Raw genomic sequence first — 15466 nt, 5'->3', positions numbered from 1 at the left:
GGCGCTGTTTCAGTTGCTGCTGCTGCCCAGAGTGTAGCCATATTTTATGGCATGAATTAATATGCCGCAAAACGCGCCCAGTGGGCCAAGCCGTGCCCAGCGCCTGCTGTCGACTGGCTGTCAATGCAGCTGCTACCTGTAAATGACGGGAACGTGGACAGGCGCCCGGGTGTGCAACGCGATGGCCGATTTCATTTTTGGTTAATGGGCATCTAACTAATGGCAGCCACTGTCTGCATATCACTCGACTGGGGCTGAAGGGCGGAGGAGTGTGTGTGCCCTGACCTTAGCGGCGACTGCAGTCTAACATTATCTATGCTCAGATCAAACATAGATACGAGTGGGGCGAACAGTGGGTGATAACAATTGTTCATATACTCAAAAACATCATCAGCCTCGAAATGTTTCTAACAGTGGGTGCTGTCAGTGCTATTCCTGATGAAAATTTCAAATAACTTGATTTTAGTTTACAATAAATCTGTTTATATTTACTTTTAACTCTATCTTTCCTTTGCTTTATTACTAACAAAGTTGAGTAAACTACTTTTAAAATTTATACAATCAATTAAAATCCACACAACAGCCAATTAGAGCCAAATAACAAGTGTAATTTATTTATATACGTAGTTCTTCCTAGTTTACTCCACAGTTGGGGCACCTCGCACACGCTTATGGCAGTGTTTGTTGGCCAGAATATAGCCCGGTGGGCAGCTGGCCTCCAGTATATTATAGGGCCTCACAAGGACGGTGTCGTTGGGGCTCCACTGCGGCGCTAGCAGCTCGGGCATGTTGGTAGCTGCCGCACTTAAGCTCGCCTCGACAACTTCACTGTCCATGGCTGCGACGCACTGCCAAAGTGTTAGCAATAAAATCAAACGGACGACGGCACGAAATATTTCCTGGAACATTTTTAGATCTATTGCGGTTTGACACACTTCTTCGACAGCTGTTCAAAGTTAACTGAGTCTATGGCAATTGAATTGTTTAGCTTTTAGCTGATTTGTGCCCGCAAATGTTGGCCAATTTCGAAAGCAGTTGCGGCCTTTTAAGGCACATTGCTGAGAGCTCTTCGAAATAAGCATAATAATAATAGATGCTGCTCAAGGTTGCCTCTGCTTCATAATAGATCAAAGATAAGACTTTTCATGCTCGCGCTCTTCTTGAACTGAGTAAGGCTAAAGCTGTTAAAAAATCTTAGAAAGTATTACAATGATTAAATGAATTTATATCAACTTCAAGTCTCAAATAAAACTTAAATTATCCGTAGCATTTCCCAATTAAAAAGTTCTGAGCGCAATCAATGCCAAATGGAAAGCAGCTAAATTGAAGTTTCCCTCTATGAAAATGAAGAAACTGCTGCCTGCAAAAGGCAAAGAAAATTGCAAATATTTACTGATTACTTTGGCAAAGCTGCGCTGATTAACAGACGCATCCATTGTCCGCGCTCAGAGACAAAAGACTCTCCCCATGGCGCGGGCTCAACTCTCTCCAGAACGACTCGCAATTACCTGGTAAGCCGTGGCTTGCTTCCGCATAAAATATTCTTTCTATTGACTTGCGCCTTTTATTTGGCACACACAAACAAATATATTTTGCATAAATTCGACTGCTCTGGTTGCTCTCATTCCATTTGCTGCCGTATTGTGGCTTGTCATAAATAAATGAGCGCACGAGATGTAGTCCAGCAGATCTTCCCTCAGTCGGTGTCTTGCATCAGCTGTCGGCGTGACAAACACGCATTATTTTAATGTATTTTTATATACTTGGAATTCGGCGCAAAGTTCTTTCCAGCAGCAGCAGCAGCAGCAGCATTTAACCCAGGGTTGTCAGGCCTTCAAAAATTATGCCATTTTTGTCCTTTGTCCTTACACTCTCTCTCTCTCTCTCTCACTTTCTCTTTCTCTTTGTGGCAAAAAATGAATTTACATCTACTTATGAGGCTGACATTTATGTTTACGAACTCGAGTCTCGAGGGTAGTTGACTGCCTTTTAGGCCTAAGGGCCTGACAATAGAATTGTCAAAATTATTAGCCTAAATAGCTGACATTTATTAGGAGCGGCTCAGGTTACGCCATAAAAAGCGTACTGAAAGAGAGCAGAAAATTCACTCTAAACTCGAACTGGAACTAGAAATATTTAAAGAGTAACCAAAGACGTAAATTTATAAAAGTGATATACATAGATTATGAGCACTAAATCAATAGTCATTTTTTAAATATTAGCTCGAACTCAATTACGTATAATATATATTGAGAGAGAGAGAGAGAGAGAGAATCAGAGAGAGAGAGAGAGTAGGAAAAAGTAATAAAAATATAATTATATAAATAACTAGATAAAGTTATATATTTTGAGCACTTGCATCTATATTTATGCCATATATACTATATACATGCCTACATATGCTCTTATAAAATATACAAAAATCATGTACTGGCTTTACTTATAAATCACTTATCTAAGACTGGAATAGCTCATTAATTAGCATATTAATAGTAATTATCCCACTCAATCGATTTCACACCATGAAAATATATAAAAAGTATGTCAAATTAATTATAAATATAGAAAAATATATTGATAAAAAATCTTATAGTTCTATTTAATAATAACTATATTCGTAAGGCATTTAACATAACATACATTAGAAGAGAATATTCACAATTGATATCAATTAAAATTAAATTTAAAAACAAAAACAATAAATTAAATAATGTTCATGTTTTACTTATATATGTTGTATAAGTGAAATCTTACTGTTAATAGATGGCAGATGTATACAAATTAATACTAACTAATAGGACCTGCATCGAAATTTCAAAATTTCGAGAGAATAACTGTTTCAGCTACGCTTTCGCACAGCTTTGGAGACTCAAGTTGGTTGAGTGAATCATATATCTCCGGAGTGCTAGATGACACTTGCGATAAGAATTGATTGTTATAAGCATTCACACAAAAAAATCATAGAGCAAGACGAAACAACAAAAAGTCGATGCTGGGTTGCATTGGCTTACATTGGAAAATGGATAGCTTAAGAGCCAAGTACTTCGATGAGTCACGAGTAGTAAACGCAAGGTCAACAGTGCCTTCTGTTCGTAAACGAACACCCGCAAATAAAACACAAAATAGTTTCATGCGTTTTATATGATGTGCAACATGCTAGAATTTTCTCATTACATTAGATACAAATTAATATGAGGTAGCGTAAAGTCTTGGCTTATGCTGGCGCGATCATATCGAAAACTTCGTGTCCATTGTATATTGGTCTGGCTCGCTGGGCCTGGTACTGCTCGTTTAAGTATTTAGAGACGCGAGCTTCAGTTGCGTATAGCTCTAGATTCTCGTCCGGGCCTAAAAAGTTGTGAGCGTCGCTGGACCAGTACATAGAGATCGAGATTAGAGCAAACAGAATTAGCTTCATGATAAAGTTGGAACTGAACTGAAGATATTTCATTGACTCGGTGCTTTTATAGGTTCTCCTAGACACTATTTCTAATTGGATTTGCGGCCTTATCATAATATTATTGCAATAGTATGGTCAATTTATAAAGCTGTATACTCATTAAAAATTATGCAGATTGGCTTAATTTTGTAACAAATGAACAAACGAGAATTAGTCGAGCAGAAAATCTTCCCTCATATAATGTTAGGAGTCTCAGCAGAGTTCAAAAGTAAATGAAACAAAAATCGGCTACTGATTTTAGCTTTCATAAAAACTTCAACAAAGAACATCTCATAAAAACATGTAATCCACATATAGGGTATTTATAGCGAGTCACTGTAAAAATATTTGTATTAGTAAGAGAACGCGTAGTACATTAAATTATTGCTAAATAATTAAACCTTGTAAAATTCTTTAAAGAAGTGGGATATACCAAATAAGCATTACAAATTCAATCAGATACACCAAAGGCATACAAATCTGTACTGTTTAACGAAACTGTCCTTGAGAAGAGCCATCTATAGGTATATTCGGAAAATTAGTGCTGACTGCAAATGATAGAGCTCGAGTACTTAAAGTAGCTAAAAGCATATTATTTCATATATAATATCACGTTTCACATCTAAATAATTTAAAATTTAAAACTATTTTATGCTTGCAAGAAGCTATATGTATTTACAGTAATTCAGAGAAAACAAGACTAGACTAGGAGATACCCTGGACCTTCCAATCAGATATTCTAATCACTCTGCGCTTCTTTTAGGCACACATACATACACACGCACGTATTAGAACGCGCTCTGCTAACTGCGCAGTAAGCGAAATTATACAAAATACACATAAGTCTAAATTTAAAATTTGGAAGCTCTAGCTTTAAAGGTGTAAGAGATAAAATTAAATAACCAGCTGTCGATAAGGATTTTAATCGCGTGATACACACGTTACATACTTTTAACAAAACCATTACACCCCGATTTCCCATTTTCAATGGGTTCAGGGTATAAAAATCTCACACATTTAAATCTCAAAGGATGCCCTGATCTTGAGATAGAAACTGAGCCACTCAATTACATATATGAAATAGTGGCGGCTAAAAAAGGAAGTTCGAATTCCTATTCTGATTACCTATTGGTTCCGAGTATAATAAATACCTCCAAATAGTATGCAAGATAATTTCAGGCAGCGCCCCAAAGTATGCAATCCCCAGTGATTCTATGTGGGTAGGTGCAACTGCGGATATAAAATTTAGAGAGTTGAATTGTCAAATACTTGTTTTAAGCTGTCTCGACGCCTCTCGGGCTGATTGAAATAAGCTCGGCTGATTAAATGAACTACGACTTATTTTCTATAGTGAGTGCAGCTTGTGAGATTCTCAAGCGAATGAGACAATCGAGAAGCTATTGCCGGGCAATCTCATTATGCATGCAATTATACAAGTTTCTGTTTCATGTTTTCCCTTATCGTCGAGTACAACTGAGAACAGCAACAGCAACAGTAATAACAACTGGAGACTGGGCAGCCTTGTGCATGGGCGATCGCTCTCTTCGCAATTAGTCTTTGATGCGAATTAGGGTAGAGTAAACGTGTTTCAACATGATTTCAGTTCGTCTGAAGCCAGTTTTACGCATGTTGTTGTTATTGTGGATGCACTTCTCGTTGGCACTGTGCGCAGCCAACTCGATTCATCCGAAATACAAAGCTCCTTCAATTGTAGCCGAATCGACAAGGACGGAGAGCAGCAGCGCGAGAGGCGATTTTCATCTGACAGCAGGATCCTTGTTGCAAAAGAATGAGACCAGCCAGCCCCCTTTGCATAGAAGTACGCAGGTGCAGCAAATTGAGAAGAAGCTCACAAACAGCAATCAACCTACGGTTCAACAGCTCCCACTCATGGAGACAGCCCCTTCAACCGACCAGTCCGTAGAGATGGTCGACGAAATATCTGGCTTTCATCCACTAACCGTTGAGATCGGACCACGCATTACACTGGACACGCTGCCCATCTGCGGAAGTGGCTTTAAGCTTCTTGGAAATCATTGTCGCAAGGAGGCCTAGAGTGGTTCACAATAAACGCGCATGCAATAAGCTTGAGTTTTTATGGGGGCGTTCAGAATACGAATCTTAACTTTTGTTTATACCTTCCCGCAGCTTATGTTGATGATGCCTCCGAGAGCTTTCCATTTTCCAGTTGGAAGCTTCAAGTTAAAGAGCTTTATTTTTACTTCAATGATCGGCGCATTATGAATACTTTTCAAAGCATAAATTAACCAATGTATTATTGATAATATATTGATGGACTATCAGCTATAAAAACTGAACTTGAATTGATATCTGACATATTTGAAGAAAACCCAATCTGCAACTGATTATTCAGATTGCTCTGGTGTACGTCGTTCCGCTATATAAAACCCCGGCTACAAAATAGAAAAGCGTCAGATAAGAAATTACATACGAGCAAAGTTTAGTGCGTATTCTAGTCGGCCAATTCAAACTAACATAGCCTTGCTATGTTTCCGTTAGGTATTACTGTTTCTGTCTTTTGTGTGTTAATACATTTCACGTCATTCATTATCATCATTTGTCTTGTAAATTATCTATGTAACTCGCACATTGCTCTGAAGGTCTGTTTGCTCATCGTATTATTTGTTTGGCTATGAATATTTCGTTATTTATTTATTGAGCTAAATATGAAAATAGGTTAGGTGCAATGCGTTTACATTAAAAAAGTCTAAACATATTTGACATTAAAAAAAAACTTTAATTGTTTAACATTTTCGAATAAGTCAAAAAAGAATCCCCCACATTACTAAACAAAAGAACGCCAAATCCTATGAGAGCGACATTATTCTCTACACCTTATATTTTTAATGTAATTTAAGAAAGTCCTTAGTTTCCCACTAAATCGAAAAAATTCGATCTGAATAATTTTAATGTTTGTGTAAGGAAAACAACTGATCCGCTTGCCATTTCGAATTATCGGGAAACAAAGATACTAAGGGAAAGCCTAAGCGCAGCTAATATCGCAAGTCAATTGATGTGACTATTTCATCTCTTTGGTCCCAGGTCAATTGATGTGATTAATTTTTTCTCTTTGCTTTTCAGCTCTTATAATTAGTATTTGTGCGCTCTTTAAAGGAACAAGAGTCGGTAATTTCTCTCGGTATCAATGTATAAGCACATATAAGAGCGAGCGGCCAATCTCGGCTTATCTGTCCCGTTGGAATCTGAATTGGAAACTATATTTGAAAACATTTCGATGCGCTGATCTCAGTCGCACTTTATCAAGCGACACCAACAGAAGCTCGTGAGCAGAATATGATTGCTAAGGAACGCCTCTTATCGCTGGGCTGGCTGCTGATAGCCCTGCTAAATGCGCAGCTATTGCAGGCCCATGCAGATCATCATTTTCATGGAAATGCATACGGCGGTGAAGGCTGGAGCTATGCTCAGCCACAGAGGTATGTGCAAGTGTTTATTTAGATGTTTCCCAACAATCTGACTTTCAATCGAACTAGGCCATTTGAATATCAGCATCATACCTCGCATCACAGACACGGATATCATCATAATCATCATTACAATCCAACTGATGCGCAAATCGGTCACGCTCCCAGCTTTGGTGGAGGTCAATACGGCGGTGGACGGGCCAATGATTTATATGCTGGACAAGCAGGTGTTGGGCACCCGAGAGATGGCGTAAGGCGTCAAGGTCAAGCTAGTTTCGGTAATCCAGTCTGGTCACGTTACCCGGAAACCGCACCTACTAGACCTTTCGAACAGCGTCCATTGCCACCCCAACAGTCAAATCCACTTGATTATGAAACCGACCGTAGGAATCCCACCGGACCACTTTTCCAGCCGGGTGGCCAAGATCCATCGGATCCTAATTACCTACAACCTGGTTTTACTGGAAATCCCCTGCAGCCACGCCCCCAACCGGGTAGCCAAGATCCATCGGATCCTAACTACCTACAACCTAGTTTTACTGGAAATCCTCTGCAACCACGCCCCCAACCTGGTGGCCGATATCCACCGGATCCTAACTACCTACAACCTGGCTTTACTGGAAATCCTCTGCAACTACGCCCCCAACCGGGTGGCCGATATCCACCGGATCCTAACTACCTACAACCTGGTTTTACTGGAAATCCTCTGCAGCCACGCCCCCAAACGGGTGGTCAAGATCCATCGGATCCTACCTATCTACAACCTGGTTTTACTGGAAATCCCCTGCAGCCACGCCCCCAATCGGGTGGCCAAGATCCATCGGATCCTACCTATCTACAACCTGGTTTTACTGGAAAGCCTTTACAGCCACACCCTGAATTTGAAACTCAATCTTCTGGAACCGTGATTCCGCAACCTAGCAATACAGCCAATCCCTTGCAACCTCGTCCAGTAGTAGCAGCAAATGGTGGAGCGTTCAACAATCTTGATCCGCAGCTCTCCGACGTGCCAGGCAAGCACAGAAGCAACACAGCTAATCCCAGCTATCGCAGCACTGCTGAATCAAAATCTGATCACACTGTGGATGACAATATTGCTTCAATTTTCAAAACAGACTTCACGTCACGCAACCAGAATGAAGGCAATGAAGCTCAAGGATCCAAAGACCCCAAGGGCAAGGCCGTAATTACTGAACCGGAATCGATTGGGGAACGTAACCTATTTGACACAAACCCCATATGCACCGAAGGAACCGAACTACGGGGCGGACGCTGTCGCCACAAAGCCTGAAGCAGAGCCTAGTTAGCTAAACAAACTTAGACTATTTCTATGATTGGATATCAATATGTATGTATTTAAAGTATTCATACTTTCATTCTCATGTTAAATATATTTTTGAATATAATTTGAATAAATAATCTTTGAAAGGAACAGAAAAAAACAAACCAAAATATACTTTATAAATCCAGATTCTATTTGTATCAATTTCTGTTATCAGTTAATTAAGAAACACTAGAAGCTAAATCAACTCTGTTTTTGTTTTTAGTCCAATATTATTATTTGCTAATATTGATTATTACAATTTTCATAATTTACCGATCAACGTTTGGATTTGCTTCTTTATTTAAGTACATTAAATTTTGGTTTTTTTACTCATCGCGGAGAGTTGGCGAAAAGCGAAAATTAATCGTGAATTGTTATCAATATAGAAAATAAGAATATTCAGAAAGCCTTATATTATCTATGAATTAAAAGCACTTGAATTTGGAAAGTGGCATCATCAGTAGCACCGGGGAGCCTAGGGATCCATTCGAATAATCAGTACCAAATTTACTGCAGATGTGTCAAGATGTGTTATAAGCTTATAGTCTGCTTGCTGGCATTGATTGCTTTGAATATGTTACCCCTAAATACGGCCCAGTCTCAAACGTAAGGAGAAGAGAGAGAATTACACATACATTTATTTATTATGCTATAACATATGTATATGTCATCTGAATATAGCCATTTGAATGTCTACAATCATTCCGCAACCTCTGAGCCCAATGCCAATGGCGACAATCAATCCACCAGCGATGACCTCTCTTTAGGTGGCGACTCACAAGATGATTCAAGGAATACAACGCAAACCTTTTACTCGCGAAAAATGTGCCCAGAAGGTCACATTCTTTATAATGATGTATGTAAATGGCCATATTAAGATCAAAGTTTAAGAATATGCGACACTTTATACACCGAATAAAGTTACAAAACTCAAATATATATATATTAATTAATGTTGAGAATAGAGCAGAATACCAAGGCTGGGTCAAATATCGGAAGATTGATCAAAATGTGTAAATATTACTATGGGCATTTGCCAAGGACATTAGGGAACAATTTACCTAGATAGGATCTGCATGAAATAAAACTATGCTTGTCGCTACATGTAGAAAAGCGCCTCAAATTAGTTGTGAGCATAATTAATCAGCAAACAAAATACTAGGAAAATGTTATATTTCTATCAGCGTAAAATTCCAGTAATTGACTCAGTAGAAAATATAAAATTTAATTTCAAGTGATAACGATTATGGTATACAGTTAAAAAATAAAAACAATAATAGAGCCTAATTAAACTGAAAGTTATCAGAGCATGGTCGAGTTTGTGTTAATTTCCTACAATATAATGCGGCTAAAGAAATTGTTAATTTGAAAGTACCTAAAGCTCTCAGATTTTAAATGTGACCAGCCTACTTCTTATTGACATTATTATTTTGAATATTTTTTTTTTCTCTATTCGATTTGATTGATGCAATTTTGTATCATAAATATATACATAAATGCATACATAGATAGTACACGCACTGCTGTATACTTGTAAGCATCGATCGACTGTGTCCCCGAATATCTTGTTCTTCCCGAGTTAAACAATTTTTCTTTCATTAAACTTAACTTTAATATTTAAATTGTTGAAAAATATATAAAAATATAAATGTTAGTAATAATTGGTGTGTCCTTGGTCAGATAAGAAATCCACAGATAGTCATTGCCCGATTTCGTTTGCCTGGCTAAATGATCTTGAGTTCTAGTGAAGTCTCGGCATATACGAACAGGCGGCACTGTAGAGCTTTTTCAGCTCGGCTTTTAACAGCTCGAGCCGTTGGAAAGAAGCTTTTAGTTTCCAGTTTGAAATCGCAAAGCGTACTAGCTTCTAAAATGTACATTGCTGATGCTGTTTTTTGTTTGTTTATACAAAAGCAAATAACATTGAGTTCTTATCGCTGGTGCCTGCGTCTACGGAAATCTCCCACAATGTCTGCTCGGGAGCTCTCCGCTCCACTCCATGCGCATCGTGAGTCAGTCTTCGACGTTCAGTTGAAGCAGCCAAACGCGTTTTTTCTACGATCGCCCTACCAGCAACAGACAAGCAAGTAAACAATGCAGATGAAAGCCGTACACACGCTGCTCTTAGGCATTCTTTCTTGGAATATCTTTATCGTCCAGACGCACGTGGTCGACGATCGCATCGTATTCCCCAATGACAACAACGAATCCACAACAACAACAACGGAGCTGCCCACGCTGGACAACCGCATACTTGTGGACACCTTGCCCAAGTGCCCGACAGGCCAAAAACTGTATGCGGGTCGATGTCGCTTTTCGGCCTAAGCATAAGCTAAGAAAAAATGTGAATAAATATAAATATATACAATTCAATGATAAGAGGTAATTGCTTGACCCCACTCTTAAAATAGTCTCCCAAACGAAAACTAAATACTTTTTTTTTTCCCTCTCTTTCTCGTATCTAGTGAAATGATGTAAATAATTTTGTTTAATGCTCAGTTATTAAAATGTGCTAATGCCAATTACAATTACTATACTATAGGAGCCATAAATTGTTTACCCCACAAGCACGGGTATGGAAAGCCCCCACAGTTAACAATGTAATAAAACAAACAAAGTTGCGAAATCGGCGGGGAGAGAGTTTTTGGCTTGATGGCTTGAGCAACTAAATGTCATCAATCAATGTACTCGCGGTCTACACAGTTTCGTTTGTTCTCCAACTATTACTCATATGATCCCAAATTTGTGTGATCTTATCACAGCTGTTTTCGCATGAACTGCAAATTTGGCTTGAAGTAACATTTGTAAAACCAAAGTATAATGCTTTTTGTACTCATTCACGAAAGTGACATGAGTGTCTTGGTTTTATGCAATGTCCGTCTTCCTGTACGTATGAATAATTATATTAATTAAATTAAATTATATATATTAAATAAGGGAAAATATTAAATATTAAGTGTGTATAATAAAGTTAAATAAGTAAATACATATATGCATACTACAATGTATTTAAGTAGTCGTATTTCTCGTATCCGTATGAAAGATTATTGCGGTGCTATTGAAGCTAGATACTATAGAACACATACTCGTATATATATCTCCGATTTATAGTGTTAAAGTCAACTGATGCTGAGGAATATAGGGGCGGGTGATAAATTTTAACAATAATCGAAACTCATATGCTCATAAACTCACTTTGATTTAATGTTACCTATAAAAAAAAAACCTTTGAAAAGACAGTTTTTGTTTGATATTAGAAATTTTAATTTAATTAACATTTACTTGTTTTTATATCCTGAATCCATTGAAAATGGGAAATCAGGGTATAATGGTTTTGTTAAAATGTATGTAACAGGCAGAAGGAGGCGTGACAGACCCAACAAAGTATATATATTCTTGATCAGGGCGACGAGCTGAGTCGGTTTGGCCCTGTCCGTGTGTCTGTCCGTCCGTTCGTCTGTCCGCGTCGATTTCAGAAGATATAAGAGCTAGAGACTTCAATTTCTTTTAAATGTCCGTATATAGCGGAAATCAAATTATTCAACAAATAAATTCGTATTATATTGCCCATACTGCTGCGCTGATCAAGCGCAGTCGCTGCTTACTGCGCAGTTAGCGGAGCGCGTTTTAATACGTGCGTGTGTATGTATGTGTGCTTAAAAGAAGTGTAGAGTGATTAAAATATCAGATTGGAGGGTTCAGGGTATCTCCTAGTCGAGCAGTCACCACTAGAGTTTTCTTACTTGTTTCTCTATTCGATTTGATTGATGCAAGTTTCTATCATAAATATATACATAAATGCATGTAGAGATAGTACACGAATATCTTGTTCTTCCTGAGTTAAACAATTTTTCTTTCATTAAATTTAACTTTAAAATTCAAATTGTTGAAAAATATATAAAAATATAAATGTTAGTAATAATTGGTGTATCCTTGGTCAAATAACAAACCTACAGTTAATCATTGCCTGGCTAAATGATCTTGACTTCTAGTGAGGTCTGGGCATATACGAACAGGCGGCACTGTACAGTTTTTTTTTTTTCAGCTGAGCTTTTAACAGCTCGAGCTGTCGGAAAAGAGCTTTTACTTTCCAGTTTGGAATCGCAAAGCGTACTAGCTTCTAAAATGTACATTGCTGATGCTGTTTTTTGTTTGTTTATACAAAAGCAAATAACATTGAGTTCTTATCGCTGGTGCCTCCCACAATGTCTGCTCGGCACCCAAGGAGAGTTCAAGTGCAACGCCATAAGTGAAGTGCGACTATCTTGTTCGAAATACTTGCAAAGCCCTTCCAGAACGTATCCACCAAATGCTAGTCATAAGCCTTGTTGTTGTTAATAAACAATTACCGAAATATTTGTGTTATTTTTGCTATTGGGAACTTTTCAGGGCTGGAGATTTCGTCTTCCTCAACTATGACGAATATTTAAAATTAGGTTGAGCTTGTATTACTGATATTCTTCTGAGTGTGTCTGACTGCATTCGAATATAATTAATAGAAACAAATGTTTTTATTTGATTATCTGCTTATATAATCTCCGGCAGATGGCATTTTTGTCGTTTATGTCGATTATTTATTTTAATACCATTACAAATTAAATCAGGTACAGTCTCCTAAGTCTAGTATAAAAGCTAGTCAGCAATTCACTCCATTCAGATCTCCACTCCACTCGTGAGTCAGTCTTCGACGTTCAGTTGAAGCAGCCAAACGCGTTTTTTTCTACGATCGTCCTACCAGCAACAGACACAACAGACAAACAAGTAAACAATGCAGTTGAAAGCCGTACACACGCTGCTCTTAGGCATTCTTTCTTGGAATATCTTGATCGTCCATACGCTGCCCACGCTGGACAACCGCGGACTGCTGGTCACCTTGCCCAAGTGCCCCCCAGGCCGCATACTGGTGAACACCTTGCCCAAGTGCCCGAAAGGCCAAAAACTGTATGCGGGTCGATGTCGCTTTTCGGCCTAAGCATAAGCTAAGAAAAAATGTGAATAAATATAAATATATACAAATTCAATGATAAGAGGTAATTGCTAGACCCCACTCTTAAAATAGTCTCCCAAACGAAAACTAAATACTTTTTTTTTTCTCTCTCTTTCTCGTATCTAGTGAAATGATGTAAATAATTTTGTTTAATGCTCAGTTATTAAAATGTGCTAATGCCAATTACAATTACTATACTATAGGAGCCATAAATTGTTTACCCCACAAGCACGGGTATGGAAAGCCCCCACAGTTAACAATGTAATAAAACAAACAAAGTTGCGAAATCGGCGGGGAGAGAGTTTTTGGCTTGATGGCTTGAGCAACTAAATGTCATCAATCAATGTACTCGCGGTCTACACAGTTTCGTTTGTTCTCCAACTATTACTCATATGATCCCAAATTTGTGTGATCTTATCACAGCTGTTTTCGCATGAACTGCAAATTTGGCTATACAAAGTTTAAAGTAAAATTTTGTAAAACCGATGCAATGTCCGTCTTCCAGTTTATTTCGGCAGCCGGGTCAATGTCGCTTTGTGGCGTAAGCATGAGCTAAGACTTTAAATAAGAGAAACTATTAAATATTAAGTGTGTATAATAAAGTTGAATAAGTAAATACATATATGCATACTACAATGTATTTAAGTAGTAGTATTTCACGTATCTAGTGAAATATTGTTAATAATTTTGTTTAATAGTCCGTAGTTAAAATGTGTTCTTATACTCACTCAGGAAATGAGTATATTGGTTTTGTGTAATGTCCATCTTCTCCGTCCGTCTGTCCGTATGAAAGTTTATTGCGGCGCTATTGAAGCTATATCTCTGATTTATAGTGTTAAAGTCGACTGATGCTGAGGGATATAGGGGCGGGTGATAAATTTTAACAAAAATCGAAACTCATATGCTCATAAACTCACTACATATAAATCTACATTCAAAATTTTCTGACTGAACGAATACCCTTGACTGAAGTCCGAAAGTATTTTTGATTTAATGTTACCTATAAAAAAAGAAAAAAAACCTTTGAAAAGACAGTTTTTGTTTGATATTAGAAATTTTAATTTAATTAACATTTTTAATGTACTTGGTCAACTACTCAACGATAATTTCCAATTTCAATTCCAGGCAGTGTAAGTAATGCTCTCTAATAAAACAAACAAAAAATAGAAAAACAGTCTAATGTTTCATTGTTGATAGTGATTCATTAATATAAACATATATATTTTGCAATTGCACCCGAGATTTCGTTGAGCATGACACTGCTACAGACGCCTGAAACGAACGAAATTGATTCGCTGGAATAACATTAATATAAAAACTAAAATAAACAATGTATTAATGCTGAGAGATAAATTTTCATAAATACACGTACACCCCTAAACCGAACTCAACCGGAGCTTTTCTCTCTATCAAATGCGTCATTCAATTAACCTTTTAGCGGGAACACAGAGTGCACTGTATACTGTGACTATGACTATGACATCACAGTCGGCGATTCCACAATCAATAGATTATAATAAGCTAGTAGCACAGCGTAGAAGAGTGAATACTCTTAAAGCTAGCAGGTCGATACAGCTGAGAGTACACTGAGTACTCTTAAAGTCAGCAGGTGGATGTACGGCTAATATTATTCTGAAGTGCTGACAACTATTTGCGAAACATACCTCTTATTATACCCTAAACCCATTTAAAAAATAGTAAATTCGAATTTCACGACTTTGTTGAAATTCAAAGTTTTATGAAGATGACGAGAATAACTATTAAAGAAATTAACTTCAGTAGGATTCCAGAAATGGAAATGTCCACTCTACGCAAGAGGTAGAGCATCGCCCAGTCAAGCAGTCTCGACTAAAATAACAAACTGCAAGAGACAGTTTTAATAACCGCCACTCGCTGATGATCCCGTGTCGGGGAATACTTGAGCGCGTGCTGCGTAATTTATAGATAGTAAAGTTGTTAGTCCCAGCGGTATGATGGCGACAGAAAGTGGTTTGAGTAATACGAGAACAGGGCAATCGCTTGGCTGATGTCTATATAAAAGGGGTTACGCACTACGCTCAAGCATTTAGTTAGAGTCAAGTCGCGCTGGCCTGTTGTTGTCGATATTTGCCCATTATGAAGCTAATATCTGGTGTATATCTATGTCAGCTGCTCACACTGCTGCTGATATATCTGAGTGCAATGACCGCAGCGAGTCCCGTAAGGTCTGCCGACGTGAGCAAGTGCCCGCCGCGTTTCAGAATATACCTCGGGCGCTGCCGACTGCCGGC

The 15466-nt window shown here is 38.1% G+C and overlaps 5 protein-coding genes across 5 annotated transcripts; 4 read left to right on the top strand and 1 right to left on the bottom strand.

Annotated features, from left to right (window-relative positions):
* Positions 1–600: 600 nt before the first annotated feature.
* Positions 601–1185, bottom strand: LOC149091160 (uncharacterized). The gene has a single exon (XM_089262082.1). It carries the CDS (start codon positions 906–908, stop codon positions 639–641), a length of 270 nt encoding a protein of 89 aa, XP_089118208.1. The 5' UTR covers positions 909–1185; the 3' UTR covers positions 601–638.
* A 3592-nt stretch (positions 1186–4777) lies between these two features.
* On the top strand, positions 4778–5524 carry LOC108655028 (uncharacterized). Its single transcript, XM_018106705.3, has one exon. It carries the CDS (start codon positions 5033–5035, stop codon positions 5492–5494), a length of 462 nt encoding a protein of 153 aa, XP_017962194.1. The 5' UTR covers positions 4778–5032; the 3' UTR covers positions 5495–5524.
* A 1165-nt stretch (positions 5525–6689) lies between these two features.
* Gbp2 (Growth-blocking peptide 2) lies at positions 6690–8252 on the top strand. Its single transcript, XM_030382163.2, has 2 exons — positions 6690–6897; positions 6955–8252. The coding sequence occupies exons 1-2, from the start codon at positions 6755–6757 to the stop codon at positions 8174–8176; spliced, it is 1365 nt and encodes a 454-aa protein (XP_030238023.2). The 5' UTR covers positions 6690–6754; the 3' UTR covers positions 8177–8252.
* A 1959-nt stretch (positions 8253–10211) lies between these two features.
* Gbp1 (Growth-blocking peptide 1) lies at positions 10212–11163 on the top strand. Its single transcript, XM_089262448.1, has 2 exons — positions 10212–10591; positions 10675–11163. The coding sequence occupies exon 1, from the start codon at positions 10304–10306 to the stop codon at positions 10532–10534; it is 231 nt and encodes a 76-aa protein (XP_089118574.1). The 5' UTR covers positions 10212–10303; the 3' UTR covers positions 10535–10591; positions 10675–11163.
* A 1719-nt stretch (positions 11164–12882) lies between these two features.
* LOC149091159 (uncharacterized) lies at positions 12883–14139 on the top strand. Its single transcript, XM_089261738.1, has 2 exons — positions 12883–13239; positions 13323–14139. Exon 1 carries the CDS (start codon positions 12978–12980, stop codon positions 13179–13181), a length of 204 nt encoding a protein of 67 aa, XP_089117864.1. The 5' UTR covers positions 12883–12977; the 3' UTR covers positions 13182–13239; positions 13323–14139.
* The last annotated feature ends 1327 nt before the right edge of the window (positions 14140–15466 follow it).

The sequence above is a fragment of the Drosophila navojoa genome, chromosome 5 (assembly GCF_054131105.1).
Source record: "Drosophila navojoa isolate 15081-1374.11 chromosome 5, UAZ_NAV_1.0, whole genome shotgun sequence".
In the NCBI taxonomy this organism is placed as follows: domain Eukaryota; kingdom Metazoa; phylum Arthropoda; class Insecta; order Diptera; family Drosophilidae; genus Drosophila; species Drosophila navojoa.
The sequence above is the reverse complement of the archived record's forward strand: the minus strand, read 5'-3'. Positions and strand labels throughout refer to the sequence as shown.